Source organism: Anas acuta, chromosome 3, assembly GCF_963932015.1.
Source record: "Anas acuta chromosome 3, bAnaAcu1.1, whole genome shotgun sequence".
Classification (NCBI taxonomy): domain Eukaryota; kingdom Metazoa; phylum Chordata; class Aves; order Anseriformes; family Anatidae; genus Anas; species Anas acuta.
The window spans coordinates 117,844,639-117,868,818 of NC_088981.1; the positions used below are offsets into that span (position 1 = coordinate 117,844,639).

Sequence of the window (24,180 nt, forward strand, 5' to 3'; positions counted from 1 at the left end):
TCAGCCTCAGGGTCTCAGGCTCCCAACCTGGAAATCTGGAACGGGGAGCAGAATAACCCCCCCACAGATCAGGTGGAAACAGTAAGAGACCTGCTGCTCTACCTGGACTGTCACAAGTCCATGGGGCCAGATGGGATCCACCCAAGGGTGCTGAGGGAGCTAGCAGATGTGATTGCTGAGCCACTTTCAATCATCTATCAGCGGTCCTGGTCAACTGGAGATGTTGCAGATGACTGGAGACTTGCAAATGTGACACCCATCGATAAGAAGGCTGGAAATGAGGAGACATTTCTGCTCAGCAAGAGCAGTCAGGCATTGGGATGGGTTTCCCAGGGAGGCAGTGGCATCACCGTCCCTGGGGGTGTTCAAGGAGAGGTTGGACGTGGTGCTTGGGGACACAGTTTGGTGGGTGACATTGGTGATGGGGTGATGGTTGGACCAGATGATCTTGGAGGGCTTTTCCAACCTTCATGATTCTAGGATTCTACAGGAAAGCTGAGGTGGGACTCTTTATCAGGACGTGTAACAATAGGACAAGGGGGAATGGCTTTAAACTAAAAGAGGGGAGATTTAGATTAGAAATTAGGAAGAAAATCTTGAATATGACAGCAGTGAGGCACTGGCACAGGTTTCCTAGAGATGCTGTGGATGCCCCATCCCTGGAGGTGTTCAAGGCCAGGCTGGATGGGGCTTTGAGCAACCTGGACTAGTGGGAGGTGGGCCTGCCCATAGCAGGGGGATTGGAACTAGATGATCTTCAAAGTCCTTTCCAACCCAAACCATTCTGATTTTATGATTCTAGGAGAATTGTGGCTCAACTTGAAATGAAGCACGCAGAGACCAGTCCAGTCCAACTCAAACAGTTTATTAGCAAAGACTACAAAGCATTATAATGAATCACCACTCTTGACAGTGTGAGGAATGTGTTAACAATTCGTGTCCATAAAGAACAATTCTGTTTGAATCCTGTCTGCCTCTGGGTCCTGCACTGGCAATTTAATTCTTGAACCACAGATGCAGTGTGTCCCAGTCTCCCCCTCATTCTAGTCAATTTATCACGTCTTCAGAAAACACTCCCTAAATTTATGAACCTGTTTGCTTTTGTTATTCCAGACTTCTATTTCTAACAGTTACAGCCTTTTTTTTTGTCTTCTTCGAGATTAACTTAACACTGCTATAGATGTGTCTGTGAATGGCTGGGGAAGAATGTTTTAATTACTCGTGAAGCGTCAAATAAGAAAGCTGTTTGTGTTTGATGTCTGGGAGTTTCAGAACAACTGATAACAACTAGTGACTGTTATGGGATACTATGAGGATCCTTGGTATCTGGCCAGGGGGGGCCAAGAGATTAAGAGGAAGAAAAAAGAAGCTGAAGGACGGTTGGGAGACAAGACCTGCAGAGAGTGTACAGAGAGTGTTCCATAAACTTGGAATAGTGCCGAGTAAGTACAAAGGTGAGAGGAAGACTACGAGCCTTCAGCATGAAAGACCCCTAGAGACCCCCAGAGGAGACTGATGCGCATGCTCCAGTAGGAGGAACTGGACCCCGGAAGCTAATTATAATAATCTATTTTTTTAGAAGTAGTAATGAATATGTATTTGTCTAGGTGCATAAAAATCAGCTGCTTGATGTAACTTGTGTGTGTCCTGGTGGAGCGGAGACTCCCGGTGCACCCAGCACTGTTTGCTTACCTCTATTCCTTTATATTCTTTTAATAAATCCTATTTTTTTATTTAATCCTAATTTGAATCCTGAGCCATTTATAACAACAGTTCTTCAGGCAGAACTCTCCCTCTGCAGTGGTGCAGGCAGAGCCACTTCCATGTTCTCCAGACCCTTTTTGTTCAGTTGCCATCTGTCCGTCTTGACAACACAAACGCTAAGCTCACGCACTGCTGACAGCTGCTGGGGAAGCTGCAAAGCTGTCGAATTCTCTACGTTGGTTATAAAGGGCTTTTACCCAACACAGAAGTGCTTGGCAAAAGGAATTGGGGTGGCTAGGTGCTGGAGGGAACTTTGCCAGGCCCAGGCTCATGAATAGGAATGGCTCATGGAAGTGGGGGTACATCTTAACCTAGGACATATACCTAATAACCACAGAGTTAAAATCACTGTCTAAATCCGCATAGGCTGCTGTGTTAATTGCTTTAATGGCATCAGAAAGAGAACAGCACCTGAGTACTAAGTTTATGAATGCAAACAATAATCCCAAAAATCAAAACAGCCAAGTTCCCCACAAATGTTCACCTGCTCGCAGACCCCGCTGTCCTTTCTGCAAGTGTGACAAGTATTGCTGCAGGGAAACTGTTCTTTTGCCAGAGTCCATTCTTTTCCCATAGCAGCTGATAAAACTGGTACTTGCTAATGCTGCCTTTGCTCTTCATCTGGCACTTGGTCTTGATCTTGGCGGTATGACTGCTTGCTACCGGAATGTTTTTCTAGTTTGCTTTAAGACAAAGCTGAGGTAAATATTTATGGCAAGAAAGGAAGAGGACTTTGACTTTATCACACAGCAAGGGAATCGCTGAGCAGCAGCATGAGAAGCACTCCTTAGTTTGCCCAACGATGCAGCAATTACATTTAGTTTTATTGACATGGTTTAAGTCATAATCATTACAAGAAGATTTTGTGGTTATCCTCGTATTATGTTCTTCTAAAATGCAAAGCACTTGCAGTTTTTCCTTCATACCAACTTAGCCTAACATTTCTCCAGTTCAGCAAGTGCATCCCTTTTTGAAACTGTGTGCCATGAAGCAGGGATTTCTCCTTTGCCATGAAATTTCCCATTGTAGCATTGTTCTAGCTGTGTCCTGAAAGAAGACACAAACCATTTCCAGTATGCTTGCATGGATGGATCAGGAAGAATGCTCCAAGTGGAATAGGGAGGTCCTGCATCCTGGTATTTCTTGTAGGGGATCCATCTGTCTTCACCAATCCTGAATATGCAGTCACTTGAAACAAGGCTAGAACAAATATCAATGACTAGGTTGTCTGTTTTATGCCATCTGCATCCTTTAAAAACTTGTGGACGATGGAAGACAACCCGGTGGTCTCCGTCATGGTTTGGCATAGTGTTAGTGCAAACAGCCCCACAAAATGGACACCGCTCCTGGCACCCGGCAAACTGCTCAGCCAGTATTGTGTGAGGCTGCCTTTCAAAGGAGCTCATACGAGCTTCTTCAAACTCTTTCCTAAGATCATCAATAACGGGAGACAGTGCTTCTGTCATGGCATTATTCAGGAACTCTACGTCTGTTATCTCCTGATGTTCAATGCCCTTCAGGTCACTCCTGGGCAAGCTTAGCACATCTCCGAGTACTCTGCAGAATTCATCCAGCCAAAGAGAGATTTGATCCTTTCTGTCTTTTCTGTCTTTGACAACCGTGGTTGATGCAAAAACTGCTGACTGAATGTTTTCAGAGTAACGAGAGAGGGAGTCTCTTAAAAACATCTCTAGCCTTCTGTTCTTATCTAAACAGTATGTCTCAACTTTTGTCTTAATGTAATTATTTAAGAAGTCTCCTGGGGCATTAAGATAATACATGAAAGTTTCAAATTTTTCTTCTTCTGCTAGGTATTTCAGCATGTAATATTCCAGAGTGGATCTATTGCCTCCGAAATCTGGAATTTTATCCTTCACGTCTCGAGCTATGTCAAGAGCTGTCTTCTCATAGATGGCATGTTGGAGAGCTGGGGCAATCTTGCTGCACAGGAAATCAGCAAATGTTGTGATGCAAGAGGCTCCTTGGCAGGAAATCTGGAAACATTTGAAGAAGTCTTCTCTCTTGCTCTCCAGGTAGACGACTGGATCATTTGCTTTCCTGAATGCTGCATGCATGTCTTTAAACCTTTCTGCTGCCATTCTGCACAGGTACAGTGATAATTCCATTCTGTAATCTTTATTAAAACTGTAATTTGCAGTGGTAGGGACAGAGTTCATACCTTCCTTCACTTCATTTAGTATTTCATGAATAAAAGTTCGACTGTAATCCATTTTGTCCTTTTCCTTCTTCTCAATGTTTGCCTTCACACGCATTATGATGCTCTCTGTAATGCGTTGCATGCTGTTCTCATCTGCATCGTCCAAACTTTTAGAAAAGCCAAAAAAACTTTTCTTCCTAGACACGTGTTTCTCTTTGTCAACACAAAAGACAGTCTTTTGGGAAAACATTCTGATTCGTATATCTACCTTGGGCTCCTTAAAGTGATCTAGAAGCACATCTTCTATGTCCACATCAATGTCCACCTGTTCCAGAGGGGGAGCAGCAGAGGACACTTCAGTAACCCACTGTATCCAGAGGGAATTGAAGTGGTTTCTCAGTTCACTTTCACCTAATTTCTGGCCTTTTAGAGACAGGGCCAACTCTCTGCTCTTTCTCAGGAGCTCGTTTTCATATTCAGACTTCCTCTCATCCATTTTACTCTGGCTCTTCTTTACTTCTAGAAGTTTCTCACACTTCCTTCGCGTTTCAACAAGAAGGGACTCTCTCAGTTCTTTCAGCTTCAGTTCTGTGCTGCATTTCCACTGGATCAGTATTTCACGGTCTTTGTCTTCACTGAAGAATGTTTCCATGTTCTTGGTGATGGCATCACTTCTCTCTTGCACCAGTTTTTCAAGGTGTTCCGTGGTGACCTTACCCAACTCCCCGTTCCGCACCTTGTTTTCCAGTTTCATTTGCAAGTCTAAGGCGTGACTTCTCAGCTGCCAGGTCCACTGACTAAATGCAGTTTCCAGTTTCTTGTAGGCAGCAATCTCCACTGAATTCTTGAAGCTGAAAACAAAGTTTTCATTCAGCAGGGCATTCCACAGGTCACTAATACGAACTTTCAAGCTGGAGAGCCTCAAAACGCTGCTGTGCGATTCCTTCTTGGCAGCTTGGAGAATTTTGCTCTTTAATTCCTGGACGTTCTGGCTGTAGGTGGGGTTGGGCGGTGCCATCGGTGGGTTTCCTTCCCACAGGTGAGCAAAGTAATGAATGTGGGTGTTCACGTCAAAGCGGATGACGTCGCTGAAGCAGGTGATGTCACAGAATTCCTGCTGGGCCGCGGTCACGGTCATTTCATCCAGCTTTTCCTGCAGACGTCTTTGTCCTTCCATGTTCTGTTCCTTTGCAGTTATTTCGCCCACGTTTTGGTGCACAAAGAGGCAGCCTGGGGAAATATTAACTTGCTTCATCCTCAGGAAAGCCTGCACAGCAATCTGAAGGACGTCTTGCATTTCTGAAGGATTTTCTCCAAAGATGTTGATCAGAGTCATGTTGCCGATGCCAATGACAAAGGTGGCCAGCTCATTGTCATGGTTAAGTGACTGCTTATTGGCCATCTCTATGGCACGAAGTCCTTCTGTGTCAACAACGAGCATGTAATCAAAGTTCAAATCCTGTTGGAGCTTCTCATCCACTTTAATGAGCTGCATAAACGCTCCCCGGGTGCACCTCCCTGCGCTGACGTTAAACTGGAGACCAAACATGGCATTCAGCAGGGTTGACTTCCCTGTGCTCTGGATGCCAAGCACGGAAAGCACAAATAGTCGCTTGTCCCCTAGCTTCTCAATTAACCTGTCAAAGATGGCTCCAATCCATTGCAGTGGTACGTAAGAAGCATCACCATCCATCAGCTCAATGGGATACCCTAAAACCATCAGATTGGCAGCAATTTCAGGTAGTTTGACATACCATTTTTCTTTGGAGTTTGTTGATTCCAGTGCCTCATAAATCTGCCCCACCTCTCTCAAAATATGCTCAAGGCCAATGGACGAATCATTGATTTCATCAGAAAGGGCATCTAATTTCTTCATCAATTGAGTTTTCAGGTCGCTTTTTCCATTGCTTTTCTTTAATGCCAGGATTTGAGACCATAACTGATGATACTCTCTCTTCAGCTTCTCAAGGTGATCAGAGGAGATGTCCTCCATGAAGATCTTCATCCACTGCAGAAAGAATTTCTTGGTATTGTCTGGCTGTGACTGGAGAAAGCCAAGGACTGTTTTCATCAGCTGATTGAGGGGAAACGCTTTGCCTAGTTGCTTTCTTCGTATTGCTGACTTCTCCAATTCAATTTGGCTCCGATGATGCTCTATGCTCTTGTTCCTCTTTTCCTGCAAGCGAGTGAGTTCTTTGTCCTTTTTACACCACAGGTACCACAGTTTTCCCTGAAGAGGCAGTAGCTGTGATTTGATCTCAGTCAACTTCTCCTTCTTCAACAGATTCACCAGTTTGATTGCCAATTCTTTGGCTGTCACGCACGCTTCTGCATCTTCATCGACTAAGAAGCCGTGCTGGCGAGCTGTGCTCAGGCATGCATTGAGGCTAACAAGCGTGCTCGACCCTTCCACTAGGTCTCGGATGGTTTTTGTCAGCTCACCCACTAATTCTGCTTCATTTCTGTTCTTGATCCCTATTCTTACGTTTTGGCCAGATCGGCCAGCTGCAATGCTCTCTTTCTCAGCGAAAAGGCAAACCAAAGGCCTCTGAGACTGCCACAGATCACGTAAAATTCTCCTGTCTTGCTCGTTGCTCTGATCCAACTCAGAAACAAGAACCACATTCACGGCAGAGATCTCCTGTAAAAACTGCAGCTGGGGTTCGTGATCCCTTGCATCTCCGTGCAGGTTACAGAAAGCAACAGGGCCGTTAAAGCTGTCGTCGTCGCTACCACGAGGAAGGTACCAGGAGATCTCCACAACACCTTTCATCAGGAAGCAGTCTTTGGTGCTGCCTTTGCAATGGCGGTGGAAAAAAGTGTCGTGTTTTCTCATGCTCAGCAGGGCATTCAGGAGCTGAGACTTGGAAGAGGAAGGAGAGCTGCCGATGCGGAGGAAGGACACGATGGGCATCTCTGCCTGATAAATGAGTTTGTTTTTGTGACTGCTAGTCCTCGTCTGCTCTCCCGATCCCTCCGTCCATTTCCAGCTCTTCTTGATTTGGCTGAGGGACCAGAGAGGGAACTCTATCTGTGAAGTGCCCGGGTTTGGTACCAGGAGGGGTAGTGCAAACTGGCAGAAAGCGAGCTTGGATGAAAGGTACTGTCTCATAAAATCATCAGCACAATGAAAAATTGCCATCTGGAGGTCCATGGGGTGCACATGACTCTCCCTGCTTGCAGATTCAGGGGCTCCTTTGTCCAAGTCACTGAGAAAGTCATCAAAGGAATCAGAGGGCTCGTGCTCCTCCGCTGAGGTGTTTGGTGTGGGAACAACTCCTGGCTTACTCGCCTCCTTGCAAGTCAGGTACCTCACCCGATAATCCACGGTCAGGAGCCTTTGCAGGAAGTAAAATGGTAGCTCGCTGTCCTTGCTGGGCTGGCTGTTGTGTACAGATGTCTGGTGTATTATGTGGAAATCTTCTGTGCCCATTTTTCTTGGATAGTACCTTTCCAGCCCGAGGCGCTTAAGTAAGTTGAGGAACTCCGGGCTTGCAGCGGCTTGATTTGCTTTGGATTTGCTGCTGTCTGATTTAGGTTTGCACTGACTTGGAGGCTGCATGCCTTGAAAAGCATCTTCCAGGTCTTTCATTATACTGTCTTTGTTCAGGTTGCCAGATGTGTCCTCCACTTGCCCATCGATGAAGGATTGCAAATCTCTTTCCAGCATCTCCCAGTCTTTGAATGCATTGTGCTTTTTGAGGAGAGCTTTCATCTCTGTGGACCATGTGTTTTTCATCTTTTCTTTCATGAAAACTAAGCGGTCATTCTTCTGCTCAGGGGTCACCTTTGTGTTTTTGGATGTTATGGTGAGCCCCGTCAGCAGCAGGAAGGCCTGAGCTCTGTAAACATCCTGTTCCTTCAGGCTCTGATACTCGTTATGTGCCAGGCGCATTTCCTGTATCATGAAATTAATTTCTGGACACCCAAGGAGGTACTGAAAAGTGCTGCTTTCTACTTGGTATCCCGTGCTGGTTGTAACTAAGAGCACTAAGAGTTCTATGTCTTCCTGTGCCCTTTGCTGCAGAGACTGGAGCAAGGAAGAAACAGACTGGCTTATAGTGAAGGTGGCTTTGATCTTTGCCTCATGAATGGCAGATGCAGAAGTTGCCGGTGCATAGGTGACTTCCTGGATGTACTCCTTCATCTGCTGCAGGGTTGTATTGAGATCTTCAAGACTGGAAATACTGGGAGTTTGGGGAAGTGTGTGCTCCTTCTGGAAGACCCATTGCATAATGAAGGAAGCCCTGGGGAAGTCCCTGACAGAGTAGATGTGAGGATCCAGCAGGCACTGCAGCAGAGATTTGATGTAGGTGGTGTTTTCTGGAGAAGACTTCTGGCAAAAAGAAACAGTGTTCACCAGGAACTCCTGCAATGCTTTGTCTGACAGACATATGTTGATCCAGACACTGTGATTCTTTGTTCTGTTATTCAGACCCTGTTGAAAATCTAGCAACATGAGCAGTTTCTTTTCATCCACTGTCCCCTCCCAGGTCTTCACTTGCTCCAGGAAAGCTCTGGCCTCTTCTATGGCACTGGCCAGTTCCTCTCCAAAGATCACACCGGTGCTGTGATTTGTTAGCGCTTGGTAGACAGTCCTGAGGCCGCTGCCCATTTGATGGGAGGCTTTAAAATCGCTGCTGTGGTTGGACACGATTATGTCCCACACTGGGATCAGCTGAAAGCCCCGGTCGATCACACACCAGGTTGTGTTATTGGCCACAAGCCCGCATTTCCACTTGGGAAGGGAATCCGTCTCTGCTGGGCCCCCTGTTTTGGTCACATAGAGCTGAACTGCTCTGTGGGTGCTGCTTCTGTCTCTTCCCTGAAATGATGCCTGTGAGATGGAGTTTGAAGCATCCCCCTTCACTCCCCACTTGGTACCGAAGCCGCTGAAGCTAGCCCCGACGTAGCTGTTCAGTGCTTCAGATGTTTGTTGCTTCATCTCATCCCATTGCTCTGCCCTGAAACCTTCGGCAGATGCTTTCCACCAGAATATTCCCCCAAAGTGGATGGGTCCCTGGTTCACGTGGGACCCAAACCTGCTGAAGAAGCTGGCGCACCTGCTCTTCAGTAGGTGGAACCTGTCTGCCTCCTGGGTGATGCTCAGAAGCTGTTCGATGTCTTGCAGCTCTCGCAGGGCTGCGTCTGAGAGGCGAAGCTGGTCCTTTTGGAAGTAGTAGGAGGCCACAGGGATGTATTGGTACTTGGTGGTGCAAATGTACGCCTGCTCTGAGTGTGACCAACGGGAGTCCTCTGACTGTGAGGACTTGCTGAAATCTACTCCTGTTTCAACACTGAACCCCCAGAACCCAGCTTTGGCAGAAGTGCTGATGCTGAACCCCAGCTGCTCCATGGACTTGGTGAAAGTGGCTTCTGCTGCAGAGGAGGAGAACTCCTTCCTCTCAAGCAGTGACCCTTGCACTGGACCAGTGAGCATGAAGCCATCAGGGACCCTGATGAGTTGCTCTCGCTTTGCCAGCACATCCTCCAGGCTCTTGGTTTGGTAAATCCCCTGCAGAGCCAGGCCTCCTGATGCCCGCCTCAGGACCTCCTCATCAGAGACGTTCTCCCTCTTCCCCATGGACTTCTCCTGCTGCTCCAGTTGCTTCTGGATGCTCACCAGCTCATCCAGCAATGCCTTCTCTGGAGGTGCCCAGTACTCCTTGGGAATGTCCATGGCTTGCCATAGGGCCTCCTCTTTCTGTCTTATCATTTCCTTGCTGTGGCTGCCGCTCTTCTGCATTTCTTCCAGCTCCTGTAGGATTGACTTGGCTGCTTCTTGTCTCTGCTTCATCCTCTCCAAGCACTGCTTCTGTACTTCATCAACAGCTCTTTTGTTGTCTGTGATTCCTAGGAGCCTTTGGAGTGCCTTGGTCTCCCAAGGGTACCGTACTTCGCACTCCAGTTTAAGGTAGTCTTCATATTGCAGATGTTTCAAAGCATCTCTTGACTTAACACCCAATATCTCTGACAGTTTGGGGAGCCAGTATTCTTCGTCAAGTCCTTCCTTCTCAAATGCTTCTGCCAGCAATTGCTTAGCAAGTTGTGCCTTTTCCCCAGCATCTGCTCTCTCCTCCTGTGACTCCATGGCTGTGGAAGGGGAAAAGAGACTTTTGTTACATTAGGTGAGAGGAGGCCACCACCCCTTCAAAGAGGCCTCTCCATAGTTCCTGGCTCAGGGATTTCTTCTACCCTGCTGCTGGAACCCAGCCTCGGGCACCCCCGAGATAGGCAGACACAGACCGACAGAGTACCATGGGGTCCATCCCTCAGGAGCTAACTGCTCCAACCTGGCTTCCCCACGGGCAGCAGCTCCTGCCAGGTCACCTGCTCCTGCGTGGGCTCCTCTCCACGGGCTACAGGTCCAGCCTGGAATCTGCTGAGGCAGGGGTCTTCCACAGGCGGCAGCCTCCATCGGTGCAGGGCCACCTGCTCCACCGTGGTCTCCTCCACGGGCTGCAGCGTGGAACCCTGCTCCACCGTGGTAGTCCATGGGCTGCAGGGGGACATCCTGCTTCACCATGGTCCTCATCACAGGCCGCAGGGGACTTCTGCTCCAGCGCCTGGAGCACCTCTCCCCCTCCTTCTGCACTGACCTTGGCGCCTGCAAGGCTTTTCCTCACTTCTCTCACTCTCTCAGCTGCTGTGTGGTGCAGTGTTTTTTTCCCTGTCTTAAATAAGCTCTCACAGAGACGCAAAAAGTGATGGGTGAGACCAGTCCTGGCAGCTGTAGTGGGTTTACGTGGCAAGGTTTTGGTAGCAGGGGGCCATAGGGGTGTTTTCTGTGAGAAGGATCTAGAAGCTGCCCCAAGTTTGGTAAGGGCCCCACTGCTGACCAGAGCTGAGCCAATAAGCGATGTTGTTTTGCACCTCTGTGAGAGCATATTTAAGACAGGGAAAAAAACGCTGTGCCATAAAGCAGCTGAGAGAGTGAGAGGAGTGAGGAAAATCACAGAATCACAGAACTGTAGGGGATGGAAGGGACCTCGAAAGACCATCGGGTCCAACCCCCCTGCCAAAGCAGGTTCCTCAGAGCAGGCTGCCCAGATAGGCGTCCAGACAGGCCTTGAATATCTCCAGAGAAGGAGACTCCACAACCTCCCTAGGCAGCCTGTTCCAATGCTCCGTCACCGCCACTGTGAAGAAGTTCTTTCGCATGTCAGTGCAGAACTGCCTGGGCTCTAACTTGCAGCCATTGCCCCTTGGCCTATCCCCACAAACCACTGAGAAGAGGTTGGCTACATCCTATTGTCCCCCACCCCTCAGATATATACACTGAGGAGATCCCCTCTCAGTCTCCTCTTCTCCAGGCTGAACAGACCCAGGTCTCTCAGCTTTTCTTCATAGGGAAGATGCTCCAGGCCCCGTATCATCTTTGTGGCCCTCCGCTGGACTCTTTCCAGGAGATCCCTGTCCTTTCTGTACCAGGAAGCCCAGAACTGGACACAGTACTCCAGGTGAGGCCTGACCAGGGCAGAGTAGAGGGGGAGGATCACCTCCCTTGACCTGCTGGCCACGCTCCCCTTAATGCACACCAGGATCCCATTTGCCTTCTTGGACACCAGGGCACAGTGCTGGCTCATGGTCAACCTGTCGTGCACCAGGACCCCCAGGTCCTTCTCCTCAGAGCTCCTCTCCAGCAGGTTGTCCCCCAGCCTGTACTGATACATGTGGTTGTTCCTTCCCAGGTGCAGGCCCCAAAACTGGCTCTTATTAAATCTCATATGGCTTCTTCCTGCCCATCTGTCCAGCCAGTCCCGGTCTCACTGAACGGCAGCACAGCCTTCTGGCGTGTCAGCCACTCCTCCCAGCTTTGTGTCATCGGTGTACTTGCTGAGGGCAGACAATATTCCCTCATCAAGGTCGTCGATGAAGATGTTGAACAAGACCGGACCCAGCACCGACCCCTGGGGAACACCGCTAGTCAGAGGCCTCCAGCCAGACTCTGCTCCCCTGATCACCACCCTCTTTAGCCTTGCTAAAGTCAAGGTAGATGACATCCACCGCTCTCCCCCCACCTACCCAGCTGGTGATGACATCAAGGCAACGAGGTTGGTCGAGGATGACTTCCCCTCGATGAATCCATGCTGACTACTCCTCATAGCCTTCTTCTCTTCCAATTGCTTGGAGATGGCATCCAGAGCAAGTTGCTCCAATACCTTTCCAGGGACAGAGGTGAGACTGACTGGCCTGTAGTTTCCCGAATCCTCCTTCCTGCCCTTCTTAAAGACCAGAGTGACATTGGCTGTCCTCTAGTCTTCAGACACCTCACCCATTCTCCAGGACCTTTCAAAGATGATAAAGAGTGGTTTGGTGATCACAACTGCCAGCTCCCTTAGCACACGTGGATGCATCCCATTGGGACCCATGGATTTGTGTGCGTTGAGCCCACTCAGACACTCCTGAACCACTCCCATGTCCACCAGGGGGGAGCCCTCCATTTCCCAGACCCTTTGTCCTATTGTCAGGGGTGAGGAGTCCTGGGGGAGTGTCCTTGGAGCAAAGACTGAAGCAAAGAAAGCATTCAGTATCTCTGCCTTCTCAGTGTCTCCTGTGACCAGGACACCCCCTCATTCAGCAAGGGACCCACATTATCCCTAGTCCTCCTCTTGCTGTTTACATACTTGAAAAAACCCTCTTATTATCCTTTATCTCTTTTACAAGCCTCATCTCTAGGTGGACTTTAGCCTTCCTCGTTGCGTCCCTGCAGGCCCTGACAACACATTGTGTTGGGTCTGTCTGAGCTGGAGTCACCTTTTCCCTGCAGCAGCCCGCACAGTGCTGTGCTCTGCACTCGTAGCTGGAACAGCACTGATATCACTCCAGTGGTGTGTCTATTGCTGCGTAGTGCTGGCACAGCATCAGGACTCCTTCCAAGCCCCCAAGAGCCAGCAGGCTGGGGGTGGGCAAGTGATGGGGAGGGGACATTGCCGGGGCAGCTGACCTAAACCAACCAAAGGGATATTCCATAACACCTGATGTCACACTCAGCAATAAAAGGGGGGGCTCTCGTGGGGGAGGGGGCTGTTCCTCCTGAACAACCACTACGCGTTTTGAGGCCCTGCTTCCCAGGACGTGGCCGAACACCGCTCGTTGATGGGAAGTAGAGAATAATTTGTTTTTTCTCTCTCTCTGTGCTTCCGCGCGGACTGATTGTTTCTTTTGTTTCTGTTTTTCCTTCCCATTCCCTTTCCCTTTAATTAAACCTTTCTCATCTCAAACCTCGAGTTCTCTGTGTTGTATTTTCTCCCCCTTCCTCTTTGAGGAGAGGGGGAGTGAGAGAGCGGTTGTGGTGGAGCTCGGCTGCCCACCTGAGTAAAACCACCACACACATCTATACTCCTCCCAAGAGGACAGGCCCTTTTTCCACATTTCACAGACCTTCCTCTTCCTTTTATTCTTATTGATGAACTCCTTGCTCATCCACGCGGGCTTCCTGCCCCCCTTCCCCGATTTCCTATTCCTCGGGATGCACTGACCCTGAGCATGGAAGAAGTGCTGCTTAAATGTAGCCGAGCTCTCACAAGCACCCTTGCCTTCTAGCAACCTATCCCATGAGATACTTCCAAGCAGGTCCCAGAAGAGGTCAAAGTTGGCTCTTCGGAAGTCCGGGGTAGCAATCCTGCTTTTAGCTTTACTTCCTTCGCCTAGTTCTATCTGGAACTCCACCATCTCATGGTCACTGCATCCCAAGCTGCCCCCAACCTTCACATCGCTAACAAGGCCATCCCTGTTGCTAAGAACGAGGTCCAGGAGCACCCTCTGCCTCGTCGGCTCCTCCACCACCTGCATCAGAAAATTGTCCTCAACACTTTGTAGGAACCCTTTGGACTGCTTGTGCCTGGCCGAGTCGCTTACCCAGCAGATGTCTGGGTAATTGAAGTCCCCCATGAGGACCAGCGCTCGTGATCGTGAGGCTACTAGCAGCTGCTCGTAGAAGGCCTCATTGACTTCCTCCTCCTGATCTGGAGACCTGTAGTAGACCCCCACCACTGTGTCTCCCATACCATACCTCTTTGAGGAGAGGGGGAGTGAGAGAGCGGTTGTGGTGGAGCTCGGCTGCCCACCTGAGTAAAACCACCACAGTCCTTTTTGGCGCCCAACGTGGGGCTCGAGGATTGAGATAACAATAGCATTGATTGAAGTATTTACAACTAACATATTGATAGTCATAATGCTTGGTTTTCTGGTAATACTTTTCTGTGTGGATATGTTGTATGTAGCCCACTCTCTGTTTTCTTTTTTCCTTTACATCCGATTGGAGAAAGTGTTGAAGTCTGTGCTTGTTTTTTTTATCATGTTGTGCTGTCACATACTGGCCTTCAGTTTTGTTTGGTATTCAGGCCCGGCCTTGTTATCCTCCTGGTCTCATGGAGATTATCTTATTGAAAATATTAAGAATTACAGTGCCTTCTTTTTTGCCCCTAGCAGTCAATCAGTGAATAATATCGGGTGTGGTGCCTTCTCCTTTTCTCCCTGTGGGCTAATTACAGCAGCCTTTCAGTATCTTGGATACCCTCGGTCAGATATTATCCTCCTCTTACTAGGTCTAGTGTTTGTCTTCTTCCCCAAGGTAAAGCAATTTATTAAGAATATTATCCAAGGACCTGTCCCCAGACAAAGTAGTTGTGGGTGGCAAGGTGTGTGGGGGTATTTGGGCAGGTACCTATCATGGTTTTCTCCTCCAATGGTTCTAAATTTCACCCCTGAACAAGTACAAAATCCAAGAAAACTGGTAGAATGTTTGAAAGATGTATGTCCTGACCCTGGCAATCCTAGAGAACTCCACCAGCTTGCTGCACTCTGCTGGGGTCTGGCTTACGCCTATCAGATGTCAATTAACATTGCCCAGCACCCTCAAGGGGATAGGGAGGTTCCTGAATTTGATGATGAGACAGCACACACTGTGACCACCCCAGAGGACTGACCATCTATGGTATCAGTCGCCCCTGTAGTAAAGACAAAACAGTGGAAACGGAGATCAGGTTGTTTAGTAAGGGAAGAAGCTCCTCCTACGGATGAGGGAGAAGAGGAAAAGGCAGGCAGCTCTAAAGCAGCGTCATCACGGCAATATCACGAAGAAGAGACTGAAATCATAGATGAATCAGAAACTACTCGGTCTCTATCTTTGAGTGAGCTGCGAGAAATACGAAAAGACTTCAGTCGCCATCCAGGTGAGCACATCCTCAGTTGGCTGCTTCGATGCTGGGATAGTGGGGCCAATACCCAACAGCTAGAAGGCAATGAAGCCAAGCAGCTGTCATCCCTTTCTAGAGAAAGGCTCATTGATAGAGTAATTGGAAGAGAGGCACAAGTTATCAGCCTCTGGAGGCGAATCCTAACAGCTGTGAAAGAAAGGTATCCCCACAAAGAGGATATTGTATACCAAGTAAGCAAATGGACCACTATGGATAAGGGCCTCCAGCAGCTGCAGGAATTAGCTGTGCTGGAGATGCGCTATAGTGGTTTAAACAACGCCCAGGTACCTAAAGACCCTGATGAAGTTCAATGCACAACGTCCATGTGGCGGAAGTTTGTACGGGCTGCACCCCCAACACATGCCAGCACACTGGCAGTAATGGGTTGGGAGGAGGGGATGGGGCCAACTGTGGACAACGTGTCCAATCAACTTCATAAATATGAAGAAAATCTCTCTGCCCCAGTACGGGGCCGCATTTCAGCTGTGGAGAGACTGTCCCAACGGCTAGATGAACACATAGCTTCGTCCTCACCTAGACGGAAAAATCTTTCGGCCATCAAGCACCAGCAGTCCCCGGCTCAAACAAGGGAGAATCTGGGACGCACACCGCGAGGTACCTTGTGGTTTTATTTACGTGACCACGGGGAAGATATGAGGAAGTGGGACGGTGAACCGACCTCGGCCCTAGCTGCTCGGGTATGTGAGCTACGGAAAGATACAGCAGCAACAAAGAGGGCCCCTAGGAGGATTGTTGCCCCAGTTTCTGTTGGACAGTCCCCCAGAGGCAGTAGAAGGGATAGTATTACTCCTGACCCTGACGAAAAGACTTCTGCTTCACATTTGGAAGAATTAATTGATAGATACTCCGACCAGGACTAGTGGGGCCCTGCCTCTGGCCAGGTAGAGGAGAGGGACAACCGGATTTACTGGATTGTGTGGATTCGATGGCCTGGCACACCAGAACCGCAAAAATATAAAGCTTTAGTGGACACAGGCGCACAGTGTACCTTAATGCCATCAGGCCACCAAGGGGCAGAACCCACCTCTATCTCTGGAGTGACGGGGGGATCCCAAGAGCTAACCATATTGGAAGCTGAAGTGAGTCTCACTGGGAATGAGTGGCAAAAGCACCCCATCATGACTGGCCCAGAAGCTCCGTGCATCCTCGGCATAGACTACCTCAGGAAAGGGTACTTCAAGGATCCAAAAGGGTACCTACCGGTGGGCTTTTGGCATAGCTGCCTTGAGCACAGAGACGATTAAGCAGCTGTCTATCCTGCCTGGTCTCTCACAAGACCCTTCTGCTGTAGGATTGCTGAGGACTGAAGAACAGCAAGTGCCAATTGCGACTACAACTGTGCGCCGGCGGCAATATCGCACCAACCCAGACTCCCTGACACCTATCCATGAGTTAGTTCACCATCTGGAGAGCCAAGGAGTGATCAGCAAGACTCATTCACCTTTTAACAGTCCTATATGACCAGTGCGAAAGTCCAATGGTGAGTGGAGGCTAACAGTGGACTATCGGGGCCTGAATGAAGTCACACCACCACTAAGTGCAACAGTGCCAGACATGCTAGAACTCCAGTACGAACTAGAGTCAAAGGCAGCCAAGTGGTATGCTACAATCGATATTGCTAATGCATTTTTCTCTGTCCCTCTAGCAGCAGCATGCAGGCCACAATTTGCTTTCACTTGGAGGGGCATTCAGTATACTTGGAATCGACTGCCCCAGGGGTGGAAACACAGCCCTACCATTAGCCACGGACTGATCCAGATGACACTGCAACAGGGGAACGCTCCTGAACACCTGCAGTACATCGATGATATCATCGTATGGGGTAACACAGCAGAAGAAGTTTTTGGGAAAGGGAAGAAAATAATTCAAATTCTCCTGAAAGCTGGCTTTGCCATTAAACAGAATAAGGTCAAGGGACCTGCACAGGAAATCCAGTTCTTGGGGGTAAAATGGCAGGATGGACGTCGCCACATTCCAACGGATGTGATCAACAAAATAACAGTTATGTCTCCACCAACTAGCAAAAAAGAAACACAAGCTTTCCAAGGCCTCGTGGGATTCTGGAGAATGCATGTGCCCGGCTATAGTCAGCTTGTGAGTCCTCTATCTCGAGTGACTCAAAAGAGGAACACTTTCGAGTGGGGCCCCGAGCAACAACAGGCCTTTGAACAACTCAAACAAGAAATAGCTCGTGCAGTAGCCCTCGGGCCTGTCCGTACCGGACCAGCTGTGCAAAACATACTGTACACTGAAGCTGGGGAGCATGGGCTCACCTGGAGCCTCTGGCACAAGACCCCAGGAGAAACTCGAGGCCGACCTCTGGGGTTCTGGAGCCGGGGCTATCGAGGATCAGAATCCGATTACACCCCAACTGAAAAGGAAATATTAACAGCATATGAGGGGATTCAAGCCACTTCAGAAGTTGTTGGTACAGAAGCACAACTCCTCCTGGCCCCACGGCTACCTGTGTTACATTGGATGTTCAAAGAGAAAATCCCCACTACACATCATGCAACCGACACTATGTGGAGTAAATGGGTAGCGTTAATTACACAGTGGGCTTGAATGGGGAAAGCCAACCACCTGGGAATCCTGGAAGAGATTATGAACTGGCCGGAGGGCAGGGATTTTGGAGTACCGACAGAAGAAGTAACTTGTGCTGAAGAGGCACCACCATACAATGAGTTTCCAGAAGACAGAAAGCAGTATGCGTTGTTTACTGACGGATCCTGCCGTGTGGTAGGGAGCCATCGGAAGTGGAAAGCTGCTGTGTGGAGTCCCACACGACAAGTTGTGGAGGCCATGGAAGGGGAAGGCAAGTCGAGTCAGTATGCAGAAGTGAAAGCTCTACAACTGGTCCTAGAAATTGCTGAAAGAGAAAAATGGCCAGTAATGTATCTCTACACTGACGCATGGGTGGTGGCAAATGCTCTGTATGGGTGACTGCTACAATGGAAACAGAACAACTGGCAGCGCAGAGGTAAACCTATCTGGGCTGCTACCCTGTGGAAAGATATTGCTGCCCGGGTAGAAAACCTGGCTGTAAATGTACGTCATGTAGATGCTCACATGCCTAAGAATCATGCCACCGAAGAACATCTGAACAATGAAGAAGTAGATCGAGCTTCCAAAATTGAAATACCTCAGGTGGACCTAGACTGGGGGCGTAAGGGTGAGCTGTTTGTAGCTCGATGGGCCCATGAAACATCAGGACATCTGGGGAGGGATGCCACATACAGATGGGCTCGTGATCGAGGGGTGGACCTGACCATTGAGGCTATTACACAGGTTACCCATCAGTGTGAGACTTGTGCTGCAATCAAGCAAGCCATGAGGGTAAAATCTCCCTGGAACAGGGGGAGATGGCTAGGGTTTCAATATGGTGAGGCCTGGCAAATTGACTATATCAGACCACTCCCAAAAACTCGCCAAGGCAAACGGTACATACTCACCATGGTAGAAGCAACTACTGGGTGGCTGGAAACATATCCAGTAAACCATGCCACGGCCCGAAACACTACCTTGGGCCTGGAAAGACAAGTGTTGTGGCGACATGGTACACCAGAAAGAATTGAGTCCGACAATGGGAGTCACTTCTGAAACAATTTGATCACTTTCTGGGCCATGAGACATGGCATTGAATGGGTGTATCACATCCCTTATCACCCACAAGCCTCTGGGAAGGTTGAGAGGTACAATGGACTGTTAAAAACTATGTTGCGAGCATTGGGTGCTGGGACGTGGAAACACTGGGATATAAATCTACCAGAGGCCACTTGGCTAGTTTACAACAGGGGGTCTGACAGCCGTCCTGGTCCTGCTGAAACAAAACCCCTACACACTGTGGGAGAAGCTGAAGTCCCTGTAGTGCATGTGGGAAAGTGGATGGGGAAGGCAGTGTGGGTCGCCCCTGCCATGGGAAAAGGCAAACCCACTCATGGGATTGTCTTTGCCCAAGGACCAGGGTCTACCTGGTGGGTCATGCAAAAGAATGGGGATATCAAATGTGTGCCTCAAGGAGATTTAACACTGGGAGAAAATTAATCTGTCATCCAAGTTATGTGTTGTAGGAGGACACTGCAGAACCAATGACAGGTCAACTTTACAAGGAACTGGGCAAGTGCAACAGTGATGTGAGCTAAGCTGGTGCTGGTGTCAAGAAAACCAACTTCGCCTGCCCTGAGTGACCACTTTGACAGATGAAGCTGAAACCATCAACAGTTTTTATGAGCATTTTGGGAAAAGACCTATAGAATAAAGAGAAGTACAGACATAAAAATTCTTCAATGGACAGAAAACAATGGTGATGAGAACTTCTATATACTAAACTGCACCTGATTGTGACACAAATGTTATGGAATAAGGGGTGGAAGTTGTGTTGGGTCTGTCTGAGCTGGAGTCACCTTTTCCCTGCAGCAGCCCGCACAGTGCTGTGCTCTGCACTCGTAGCTGGAACAGCACTGATGTCACTCCAGTGTTGTGTCTATTGCTGCGTAGTGCTGTCACAGCATCAGGACTCCTTCCAAGCCCCCAAGAGCCAGCAGGCTGGGGGTGGGCAAGTGATGGGGAGGGGACATTGCCGGGGCAGCTGACCTAAACCAACCAAAGGGATATTCCATAACACCTGATGTCACACTCAGCAATAAAAGGGGGGGCTCTCGTGGGGGAGGGGGCTGTTCCTCCTGAACAACCACTACGCGTTTTGAGGCCCTGCTTCCCAGGACGTGGCCGAACACCGCTCGTTGATGGGAAGTAGAGAATATTTTTTTTTCTCTCTCTCTGTGCTTCCGCGCGGACTGATTGTTTCTTTTGTTTCTGTTTTTCCTCCCCATTCCCTTTCCCTTTAATTAAACCTTTCTCATCTCAAACCTCGAGTTCTCTGTGTTGTATTTTCTCCCCCTTCCTCTTTGAGGAGAGGGGGAGTGAGAGAGCGGTTGTGGTGGAGCTCGGCTGCCCACCTGAGTAAAACCACCACACACATCTATACTCCTCCCAAGAGGACAGGCCCTTTTTCCACATTTCACAGACCTTCCTCTTCCTTTTATTCTTATTGATGAACTCCTTGCTCATCCACGTGGGCTTCCTGCCCCCCTTCCCCGATTTCCTATTCCTCGGGATGCACTGACCCTGAGCATGGAAGAAGTGCTGCTTAAATGTAGCCGAGCTCTCACAAGCAGCCTTGCCTTCTAGCAACCTATCCCATGAGATACTCCCAAGCAGGTCCCAAAAGAGGTCAAAGTTGGCTCTTCGGAAGTCCAGGGTAGCAATCCTGCTTTTAGCTTTACTTCCTTTGCCTAGTTCTATCTGGAACTCCACCATCTCATGGTCACTGCATCCCAAGCTGCCCCCAACCTTCACATCGCTAACAAGGCCATCCCTGTTGCTAAGAACGAGGTCCAGGAGCACCCTCTGCCTCGTCGGCTCCTCCACCACCTGCATCAGAAAATTGTCCTCAACACTTTGTAGGAACCCTTTGGACTGCTTGTGCCTGGCCGAGTCGCTTACCCAGCAGATGTCTGGGTAACTGAAGTCCCCCATGAGGACCAGCGCTTGTGATTGTGAGGCTACTAGCAGCTGCTCGTAGAAGGCCACATCGACTTTCTCCTCCTGATCTGGAGACCTGTAGTAGACCCCCACCACCGTGTCTCCCATACCAGCCCACCCCTTAATTCTCACCCACAATCTCTCCACTTGTCCCTCACTCTCCCCCAGCTGGAGCTGGGTACACTCTAATTGCTCCCTCACATAAAGGGCAGCCCAACCCCCTCGCTTCCCCAGCCTGCCTTTCCTAAAGAGGACATAGCCCTCCATGACTGCGTTCCAGTCATGCGAGCTGTCCCACCACGTCTCAGTGATCGTACCGAGATCGTGGCCTCTCGACCAAACACAGATCTCGAGCTCATCCTGCTTGTTTCCCATGCTCCGTGCATTGGTGTACAGGCACTTTAGGGAAGCAGCAGGTGCAGTTACCCCTGGGGGGATGCAAGAAGAAGATACTGGACAGGGGATGGGGAACGCTACCTTCTCTGAGGAGCCCTCAGACAATGCTATGGGAGAGCTCAGAAGTTTTTCCCTATCTTCAACAGTGACAGCAGTGATGACTTCCCCAAGCCCTTCTCTGTCACCTTTAGCTCCCCTCCCTTCCCCCATCAAACCTAGTTTAAAGCCCTGGTAATCAGCCCAGAGAGCTTGCTCCCCAATAAACTTGCGCCCCACTTGGTGTCTGTCCATAGCCCACATACCCAACCTCTCAAAGGACGGCCCAAGATCAAAATACCCAAATCCCTGGTCCAGACACCACCCCGTCAGCCAGTCATTTCTCTGTAAAAGCCTTGCAGGCGCCAAGGTCAGTGAAGAAGGAGGGGGGAGAGGTGCTCCAGGCGCCGGAGCAGAAGTCCCCTGCGGCCTGTGGTGAGGACCATGGTGAAGCAGGATGTCCCCCTGCAGCCCATGGACTACCACGGTGGAGCAGGGTTCCACGCTGCAGCCCGTGGAGGAGACCACGGTGGAGCAGGTGGCCCTGCACCGATGGAGGCTGCCGCCTGTGGAAGACCCCTGCCGGAGCAGATTCCAGGCCGGACCTGTAGCCTGTAGAGAGGAGCCCACGCAGGAGCAGGTGACCTGGCAGGAGCTGCTGCCCGTGGGGGAGCTAGGTCGGAGCAGTTTTCTCCTGAGGGATGGACCCCGTGGTACGGACCCATATCTGGACCAGCTCTGGAAGAGCTGCTGCATGTGGGCAGCCCACGCCGGATCAGTTCGTCAAGGACTGCATCCCATGGGAGGGACCCCACAGCACAGGGGACGAGAGTGACCGAGAAGGAGTGGCGGAGAAGTGCTGTAGGCTGACCATAACCCCCATTCCCCCGTTCCCCCGCGCCGCTCGGGGGGAGGAGGTGGAAGACGGTGGGTGGGGGGGGAAGGTGCTTTTGGTTTCTTTCCTTTGTTTCTCACTTCTCTAGTTTGTTAGTAATAAGCAATAAATCTTACTGTCTCCCTATGCTGAGTCTGTTTTCCCCTCACAAATAATTACTGTGTGATCTTCTTGTCCTTATCTCAACCTTTGAGCCCTTTTCATTGTATTTTCTCCCCATTCCTCTTTGAGGAGGGGGAGTGAGAGAGTGGCTGTGGTGGAGCTCAGCTGCCCACTCGAGCAGAACAACCACAATGATCTATAATATGTCTTCCATCTCAAACCATTTTAGGATTCTTTAGCATTTGGAGCCTTGGTTTCTCATGGTCGGGAAGATGACCTGGCAATGCACAGACTATGCCTCTGGGGCTGTTTTCAGAGCACGATGCAGGGAGCAGCCAACGCCTGCCCAGGGCCATGGTGGAAGGGCCCTGGGGGAGCTGCCAGAGGAGCATGAAGCCCACTGGGGTGGTGTTGGAGGATGTTGTGGTTTAACCAGGCAGGCAGCAAAGCACCACACAGCCCTTTGCTGGCTCCCCCCACCCCCACAGCAGGATGGGGGAGGGAACTGAAGAAAAAAAAATTAAAGGGCAAAAAAAAATCCAGATGCTCTTAGAAGCTTATCTAAGCGCACTTGTTGAGTGATCTCCCTGTCCTTATCTCAACCCATGAGCCCTTTTCATTGCATTTTCTCCCACTTTTCCTATGAGGACGGGGAGAGAGAGAGCAGTTATGGTAGAGCTCAAATGCTTAGAAGAACAGTACCACCACAGTCCCTTCCAATCGAAACCAATTTAGGATACTATGAAGTGCTAAAAACCTGCGTGTTGAGAAGAAGACAGTTTAATAGGACAGAAAAGGAATGGATAATGATGATGATGGTGATAATAATAAACCAACAAATATCCAAAGCAAGTGATACACAGTGCAATTGGTCACCAACCACTGACTGAAGCCTAACCCTCGCTTTAGCGGCAGCTGCCCCCCACCCGAGCCAGCTCCCCTAGATTTTATTGCTGAGCAGTACGTCCTCTGGGATGGGACATCCTTTGGTTCCTTGGGGTCAGCTGTCGTGCTTCTGTCCCCTCCTGGCTCATTGTGCACCCTGGGCTCCTCTCTGCCAGGACAGCATGAGGAGCAGGAAAGTCCTTGGCTCTGTGCAAGCACTGCTCCGCAACAACTAACACATTGGTGCTGTCAGCATCCTTCTCATCCTAAATCAAACCCATAGCCTATAGCAGCTACAAGGAAAAAAATTACTCCATCCTGACTGTGCCTCTGCCTGCTGTGGGTGATGCGGCAGCCCCCAAGACAGGGAGAGGACCCCTGTGCTGAGTTGGCCCCGGCCAACAAGGAGAACCCAGCAGCTGCTCCCCCGCTCCCCACCAACAGGACTGGGAGAAAAGCGGAGACACAAAAGCAAGACAAGCTCGTGGGTCAAGGTAAGGAGAGTTTAGCAATCACTGCCCTATCTAGCCCCACCGCCAGGCTTCGCACCTCTGCGGGGCATTGGGCTGTCCCAGGGGGCCTCCTGCTTACCTGCCTGCTGCTGCCCCGGCCCCCAGATCCTCCCTGCCCTCCAGGGCAGCCCTTGCAGCACGCCCCCCCACATCCTGCAGCAGCCTGACTGGAGGGAGCTGCTCCTCCGTCCCCGACACCCGAGCAGAGCCCATTTCCCCTGTGTGAAAAGCCCTGCTGCCCTCCTGGCATCTCGCAGCCCAGCAGGAGATGGGTGAAACAGCGAGCAGGAGGCCAAGGGGTCTCCGCATGTGGCCCCTACCCTGCCCAGTGCATGTCAGCAGGGACCTACCTGCCCTCCCTGGTGCTCTGCAGCTCCAGTAGCGTCTCAGCCCAGCTCCCGTGCCATCTCAGCGCAGCCCCTGCACAGCCTCAGCCCACCCCTGACCCCACTCTTTATAGAGCCCCAAGCCCCTGCACTAGCCACAGTTTATTGGTTACACAGCAGGGAGGTATTTTTTCCTTTCCTGGAAGTCAGGCTATTACCTTTCAGGCAGTGCCAGAAAGTGAAACTTGGCAGTTGCTGGCTGTGCTGGAGCAGCCACATCCCCAAGCACTCCTCCACGGAAGGAAAGGGTGTTGCAGGAAGCACGGTTGAATGCATGACA

The 24,180-nt window shown here is 50.1% G+C and overlaps 1 protein-coding gene across 2 annotated transcripts; it reads right to left on the reverse strand.

Annotated features, from left to right (window-relative positions):
* Positions 1-849: 849 nt before the first annotated feature.
* On the reverse strand, positions 850-23,972 carry LOC137855010 (interferon-induced very large GTPase 1-like). 2 transcript variants are annotated; one of them, XM_068679081.1, is made up of 3 exons: positions 13,938-14,037; positions 11,948-13,181; positions 850-10,015 (listed from the first exon to the last, which is right to left on the reverse strand). In XM_068679081.1, exon 3 carries the CDS (start codon positions 10,011-10,013, stop codon positions 2,700-2,702), a length of 7,314 nt encoding a protein of 2,437 aa, XP_068535182.1. In that variant the 5' UTR covers positions 10,014-10,015; positions 11,948-13,181; positions 13,938-14,037; the 3' UTR covers positions 850-2,699. The 2 variants fall into 2 exon arrangements, with proteins under 2 accessions (XP_068535182.1, XP_068535181.1); XM_068679080.1 differs by lacking the exons at positions 11,948-13,181; positions 13,938-14,037 and adding an exon at positions 23,865-23,972.
* Positions 23,973-24,180: the final 208 nt, after the last annotated feature.